This window comes from Sceloporus undulatus, chromosome 6 (genome assembly GCF_019175285.1).
Source record: "Sceloporus undulatus isolate JIND9_A2432 ecotype Alabama chromosome 6, SceUnd_v1.1, whole genome shotgun sequence".
Taxonomy (NCBI): domain Eukaryota; kingdom Metazoa; phylum Chordata; class Lepidosauria; order Squamata; family Phrynosomatidae; genus Sceloporus; species Sceloporus undulatus.
In genome coordinates this window covers 149,262,988-149,270,529 of record NC_056527.1, presented here as the reverse complement: position 1 = coordinate 149,270,529, position 7,542 = coordinate 149,262,988, and the positions used below count along the sequence as shown (strand labels likewise).

The 7,542-nt window shown below is 42.7% G+C and overlaps 1 protein-coding gene across 3 annotated transcripts in view; it reads right to left on the bottom strand.

Moving 5' to 3' along the window:
* Positions 1-2,710: 2,710 nt before the first annotated feature.
* Positions 2,711-7,542, bottom strand: part of MTMR10 (myotubularin related protein 10) — a 44,514-nt gene continuing 39,682 nt past the window's right edge. For all 3 annotated transcript variants that reach the window (XM_042475547.1, XM_042475548.1, XM_042475549.1), the window contains exon 16: positions 2,711-7,518. In XM_042475547.1, the coding sequence (XP_042331481.1) occupies positions 6,919-7,518 (600 nt within the window). In that variant the 3' untranslated portion in view covers positions 2,711-6,918. The remainder of the gene's footprint in view (positions 7,519-7,542) is intronic.

Here is a 7,542-nt window from a genome sequence, read left to right as displayed (position 1 = left end):
TCTTTCCTTGTTTGCCAGTTGATAAGCCTGATGTGTCTGCTTCTAAAAAAGAAGGAATAAATCCTAACCAGCCTCCCATAAAAGTTTCTCAGCTGTTGGCTGAAAAAGAACAGCTTGAGTGTCAGGCCGCTTGGCTAAAACATGGTCTTTTGGGGGGGGGATGACAGCCCAAGGGGGCCGAGAGGCTTGAGTGCCTTTATGACTGTGGCTCAAGATGCTGTTTACCAATTTAAACCCAAAGACTTCGAGACTGCTCAAAAGAGATTGGTGAGACGCAAGACCCAACTGATTCCTCATTGCAAAGACACTTTCAGTTGTGTTGAGCCTTTGGCTACTTGTGACTCAGACTATGGGTGATTTACATTTGATAAGATTGATGGTGTCTTCAGATGATACTGATGATTACTTTCAATCAGTTCTATTTGTTCTTTAAATGCTGGGTTGATGTTTCAGACTTTTTATAAGACTATAAGTTTACTGTTTGATTGTTTATTGGCTAAGATTTTGATAGACCTTTATAAGAGTTTACATGTTAGCTATGTTGGTTTAGATTTAAAGATAAATGATTATAAGATGTTATAGATTATTTAGGCTTGTTATGTTATTATTGATGATTCGTTTAATTAGGTATGTTTGATTAAGTTTTGATGTGTGATAGACTTATAGATTGTTGATGTTTTAAACTGTTTGGATCTATGATTTAGTGATGCTTATGATTTCATAAAATAACAATTCTATTCTGTGCATAGCCCTGCAGAGAGAGTTAAGTGTGGAACCAAGAGTGTTCACTGCTGAGTCCTCTTACAGCATTTCAAATACTCTAGCAAATAAGTTTGTTGAAAATATTTTGTGAATGGCCCATTCTGTATCTAGCAGGCTTTACAGTTGTGTATAGACAGTTGTTTTTGCTTGTGGTATGTGTTAAATGCTACCCGCAGCTGCAAGGTGAAAGAAGAAAGGTTCCACACAGTCACATAAAAGGGTTTAGTTTTGATTTATTAAATCGGGTTTACTTCACATTCACAACTGTGGCAGGGCTGTGCTTTTCCCTGCCAGTTCTGCTTTGCTCAAGTAAGGCAATGGTTAGGTATCAAGGCTGAGGATTTCATCCCAAACTAAAAGCGGGTTTCTCACCCTCCCCAACTCCATAAAAAGACTCCGTTAGAAAAGCAGAGTTCTCAGTGACCATCAAAATTTGCCTTATATAATAAGTATAAGACAAGTTTGGCTCTCACCAGATACCCTTTCTTTGGGAATTTAACAGCCAAAACTATAAAATGGGGAGATGAAGAGGGGAGGGGAGAACCTAACAACAACCAGGTCTGAAATCAGCTCCCTTCCGCCTTTGCGAAACACACTTTCCCAGTGGCATCTCTTTGGTTCGTGACCTACCCAAAGGATTTAATATAATTGCACTTCTATGTTAAATTACGTAACAGTCAGCTTCCACTCTGTAGTAGCTAAAAAGGCGATGATTTCTGCTTGGACCCCATGAGGAGCATCTCCTTACGTTGCATTTTAATAACTGTGGCTTTCTTAAGCATTCCAAGCAGCACCTGTTGATAATTTGGGGGGGGAGGGGTTGATGGAGAAGATACAAAAATAAAGTTCTGTTGTTTTCTACACTTATTAACAAACTTATTAAAAAACAAAATAAATAAATAAAGGTAAAGTACCTGGTTTTAAAGAGAAGACGAGGCCCAATCTTCTCACCTTTGGAGAGCAAATTGCATATAAACGGAAGAAAGGGAGACGATGGTGGCGGATGGTGACCATCCAGGTCTTTTAGGAAGGCCAAGACAGTTTATTGCCCTTTCAGTAACTGCCTGTACTTCCTAGACCAAAGTTTTAACATTGTCATGAATCCCTTTCATTCATGCATGTATTCATTTAGGGATTCCTGTCATGAGGATATAAGTTTAGGGTTTTGTTAAGAGTTATTATAGGATTAAGTTGATAGTTGGTTAAAATGATAAGACTTTATAATGGGTTTTTAGAAAGTGCTAGAAAAAGGTAGACTGGCTGTTAAAGGATGTGATTGCTTGTTATGGTTGGAATGTGAAGGGAGTTACCCTGCCTGAAGAGGCTTGGTTTCTAAGGCAGAGACTGGTCTCTGTGATGGGAGGGGGAACTGAAACATAGAGCGTGCCTATTGATGTTATGTTAATATGTTCATTATCTTTTAATATACTGTTATGTTGTGTTGGGGCATGATGAAGTTTCCAGTTGTGTTTAAAGACATGGCCTGTTAAGGTTTAATATAAATTAGTCCTGTTGTGGCTTAAGGTTTATACCTCAAGGTCCCAGGTGCAGTGGAGAGATAACGTTGCGTGAGAGTTTAATTGTTTTGGGAGTCTTTGCCAAGGGCCCGGACTGGAGGACATTACTTCACCAGGGAGGAGATTCATCCCTGTGCGGGAAAGAGATGTCCAATTACTTTGCTTTATTGCTTGATGGGGTGGGATTGCTTTATAGGGTTATAAAAACAATATGTTAATGCTCATTTTCATTCCTGACAAAAAAGTCGCTTCAATTGTATCTACTTCTTCAATAAAGCTGTTCCTTTTCAAAGTACAGTACAGTCTTTTGTTGCAAGAGGGGGGATGCAATTGGGAGCCTGTCAGTTTACCAGGAATCAGCCTTTATAGGAGGCTGCTTGTGGTGTTCTAACTTATCTGATGCCCAGAAGACCAGGTTCCTATATCTATTCCCCTAAATTTTCCTTTTTTGGGGAACTTGCCTGATGGAGGAGCAACTGGAGAAGGGCTGTGTGGTCCTTGCCTTGAGATTGGAGCAGATCGCAAGGACTTTAGAACACCTGGAACAGGCCGAAGAAAAGACAAGCAGGCAGGCAAGGGAGAGCTTCTTGGAGGACCTAAGCCCCAAGGAAAGGGGGCTGAAGTGCCGGGTGGCAGCTATGGTGACTCCAAGGCAGAACCGGCTCGCCCTTAAGTTGTAGAACCAGGGCCAGAAGGCTGCTGAAGAGGGCCAGACCCCAGAGGCCTCAGCAGAGGCTAAGAATTTACGGCAAATAAGAGACTTACAGCTTTACGTCTCACAGGTTTGGGTCAGAGTGCTCGAATTCATGAGAACCATCCAAGAGTGGAAAAAGGAGTCCCAGGGGCTCCAACAGGCCGGAGCCAAAGACCAAGAAGGAAGACGACAGTCCTCGGCTTTGCAGACTCAGCCAGGTGAGTGGCTAGACCTTGTCCTCCAAAATAGAGTGGGCCAGAGACCCGAGGCTGCAGTGGAACCTACAGCAAAAGATCCAAAGCTACAGCCCCAGGGCAAGGGGGGAGAATTCCCAGCTGCCCTGGTGTCAGCCCAAAAGGGCACAGAAGAGGCAGAGAGGACCACTCCAGAGACCCAACAGCTTCAGACACACCAAGTTCATGGAACCATGAGACCAGATACTGGAGCTCCCAAGATGGATGGCTGCACAACTTCAGGAGAGGCCCAGGCTTTAGCCACAGGAGACAAGCGCAGCCAGTCGGCTGCAGGAGCACGGCTCTTCAACATGCCAAGTGACCACAACCATAACTGTCATAACTGTCTGAACAGGGATAAAGAATGCAAATCAACACTCACCTAGCCCTCTGCCACTTCTTTTAATTACCTACCCTCCAAAATTTTATCATTAAAGGGACCGTTTCACCACCCGTCATATTACTAATCTCCACACACAAACCCCCAGATATTAGATGCCCAAAATTCAACTTCTGCTGTTCTCTTGCTTTGCCAGAACATTTCATTCAATTTAACAAGCCTTCTTTCCTGCCAAGACTTATTTCATTCAGGGTCCTATTAGCTTGGTAATTTAACCCCTTAGTTTTGCTTAAATCACTCTAGTTATAAATCCACTCTACTCCATTTGGTAAAGACAGTTGATAGGAAGCTATTCTTAAAGGCAAAGGTCTGAAACACCGAAAGGCTAAGAAACGTCATCAGCTACAAAACATGCAAGGTTTAAAAAACCCCAACAACTCCTGTAAGGAGAGAGGGAGGCATTTGCTCAGGTAATATATAATACATGTTTCAAAAGTTCAGCATCTTACCTAGTAACTTTTGCAAAATATATTCATTCAACCTTCAATCAGTTAGCAAAAATTATTACATCTGAAATGCAGTTAAGACTTTTAGGCATAAGTAGCAGATCCACAAAGAAAGTTACCTTGGTAAAGTTCCTAACACTGTTTTTTTCTAAAAAAAGGTGAAAAATCAGGACACAGACTGGACACATACAAAATTTAAACGTTATAACAAGAGAAATACCTTAAGCATGTGGTTAACACCCATGATAGATCACACCAAGTTAGACAGCACTTGGATATTTTCCAGTGATACCTGTCACCCCAGTTAGCACTTTGTGGGCTAAGGATTCAGGAGGCAAGTATGGAAACATTGGGAGGGGGCAGAAGAGTTTTCAGGTAGTACTTAACATAGGTGCTCAATGGTGAGGAGGACATATGCAAAGGATGCTGTGTACACAACTCCCATCCAAAGGTTTTGAAAGAGAGGGAGGAATTATCCTACTGATAAGAGAGCAAAAGCAGGTCCCTTTCCTGGGTAGCAGGCGCATGTCACAAGAACCCCAAGAAGACTGACAGTGTCCAGTCTAAATGGAATGCTTCTACTAAGTGTGTACATTTGCCTTCAAATCGCCTTGCGACTTAGACTGCCCTCGTGATTTTCACAGAATTTTCCTAGGCAAGGACTCCTCGGAAGAGTTCATTCCTCTGAAATATAGCTTACAGCGCCTGGTCTTTGTTTGCCGTCTGCCATCCAAGTACTAACCAGGGCTGGCCCTGCATAGTTTCTAAGATCAGATGGGATCTGGGTACCTTGAGGATAGTTCAGCTCTAGAACTTCAACTGACTACTCTACCCATATTTAAAGATTTCATAGGACTGTCCAAGGCAATATGTGTGAGATGCAATGAAATTCATCACATAACCCAGGAGTCATCAATAGTTTAGGATGAGAGACTGTAGCACCAGTATAACAGCAGGGCCATCCAGTTAAAGTAAGAATGAGCGAAGTGCTGCCTATGGGTTTCATCCACCCTCAGCATCTGTTTCTATGGCCTGCCCAGAGTCTAACTTAATGGGGAAAATGATCCTCACATCACTAGATGCAAGAGGGCATTTGGGGGGAAAGCATTATTTTTTAGGCTGCTATTACCCTTCAAGGTCTCCTGGGTGGGCCAACGTACTCCCTAACTCCCAACAACTTTCTTAAAGAGACTTCCCCATGTTGTCCAAAATGCCTGCAGTACCCATAGGGTTGGCCACAAAAGTTCACAAACCCCCAACTATTTCCCAAAGGCTGTCAACCATAAGTAAGAACTCCAACGACATTTTAGGACAATCTTGATTTTGCAACATATCAATGCCTGTTCATAGTTGATTCTACTCTAGCATGCTGCTATCAACATTTCTTTTGCTGCTCAGATGGTAATGGCTTTTGATAATTTCCAAAAATTGTTATGAATGGGGATCTGAAAAATGGGTTACTGGGTAGAATGTTAGCTTACCACATGAGAATAACTGACTTTCAAGAAGGAGAGATATTTTTAAAATGAGGTGGGGGCTTTCAATGGAACAGAAGGCACTTCTAAGGCTACCATCAGCAAGCATGGTTTGGGGTTTGTGCAAATTGTAATGAACCCCCGTCTACCTCTGCAGACCTCAGCAGCTAATTCCGCCTTCACATTTAACCACAGTGAAAACAACCTAGGTTTCCCTTTAGCCTAGGTCATGAAAGTATTGAGTGAAGCACTTATAACCATAGCTAAAGAGGGAATTTACTCATGTGATTTAAGAAAACGTTCACTCCTACAGCTCACACCTGATCTCAGACACAGTAAAGAAGTGACAATATATATGAGTACCCAGCCGTCAACAGTACACCCTGTACTTCCATAAAGATGCTTTATGTGTTGGGGGGAGGGGGGAATTCAAAAAGAAATCCCAAAACAATTAGTAACAATTTCCTTGGAGTTGGGAGCAGCCATTTTCTCCACATTTCCCTCCTCAGCTCTTTTAGGCTAGAGAGATACCCTTTTCCAACACAAAGTGCTGTGGACATTGACGTTTAGGTCGTTTCCTATTGGAGGGAGCCTTCCTTGGACCTAAAAGGGCCGAGAGAGGCTTAAAATGTGTAGAAATTGTTCTTGGGGCCTCAATGTGGCCCAATAGACCAAAACTATTGCCCAGCCCTGCTTTAAACTAAAAGGCAGCCTCAGACCCTAAATGAGGGTAGAAATAAAAAAAACAGATTCACAGGCTAAACCAGATCATGCCCAGATCAGCTCTCGCAAGAGTAAAAGCTTTTAAATTTTAATTTATTTTGAAAGAGGGATACTTTAGAAGTACTGTGGAAATCAATGGGTATTTAAAGTGCCTAACCTTAGCTGCTGTATCATGCCATAAATCTGTAACTTGTCAAAACATATATCTCTGTATTTGCACCAATAAGGGCAATCAAATCCGACCCTGCAAATCTGTTTTTCTTTTCCTCCTTCAATATCTGTCTTCATCTATCAATCAGTGCAAGCTGATGAAAGATTTGCTTCCGTCAGCAAGTGGAAAAAGGAGCTTCACAGCACAAAGAAAACACAATTAGTCACCACAGCCAAACTTTGCTGGGCTGGGAAGAAACAAACCTTGAATGATATACAACTCTTATTATGAAAGCAGGAACAATGGCTGAAAAGAAAGGCAAGATAAGGTGGGACAGCTGTGGGGAGGGAAAGGTTGTGCGATTTGAAAGCACGACACACTTGCTTTTAAATACTTTGTGCAAAAACATAGCTAACCTTAATATATAAAATTATTAGAGCTTCTGGTGCTGTGGTTAGCAGTGTTGTGTCAAGGCGCTAGTCCTCAGTCCCTTCACTGGCACCTTGCACTGAAGCCATCAGTCCTCATTGGCCAGTGTCTCTGTGGACAACCAGATTTTGGCACCACTTAAGAATTTGCTCAGTGGCGTTCCTAGAATGCTCCGTCGGCAAAGATTCCCTGCAGGAGAAAAGGGGAAGGAGGAAGAGAGGAACTCGGGGGTGACGGAAGTATCATTGAGCCCATTCGCTCTGAAGTACATCCGACTCTGCTCCAGTTCGGAAGGGTTAGTTAGCAAAGGTGGGCCACTGTTCTGTTGCCGTAGGCTCCTGTTCAATGCATCTACTTCATCTGCCAACAAGGAGATCTTGTGGAAAGCTGTGATAAACCCCCCGCTGTTGATCTGGGCCTCGGGGACCCAGCGGAAGTAGCAAAGTTTCCAGAGTTTGATCTGCGTTCCAGAGAGGCGGGGTAAGAGAACGCCATGCAAGTCAACCGGCTTGGAAAACCACTCTCTGAAATATTGTTCCATGCCACTGGTGTTGTTGTCCATGTGATGGAGGAAGTCTGGCTTCAGTTTTAAAATGAGGGAATTTCTTCTTGGAAGAAAGTCTTGTTCGCTGATTATCCCATTTTTTAGGGATGGAGGGAGACCTCTGAGTGTTGAACTGTAGTTCTTCTGGGGGTTAAAGTTACAAAACAA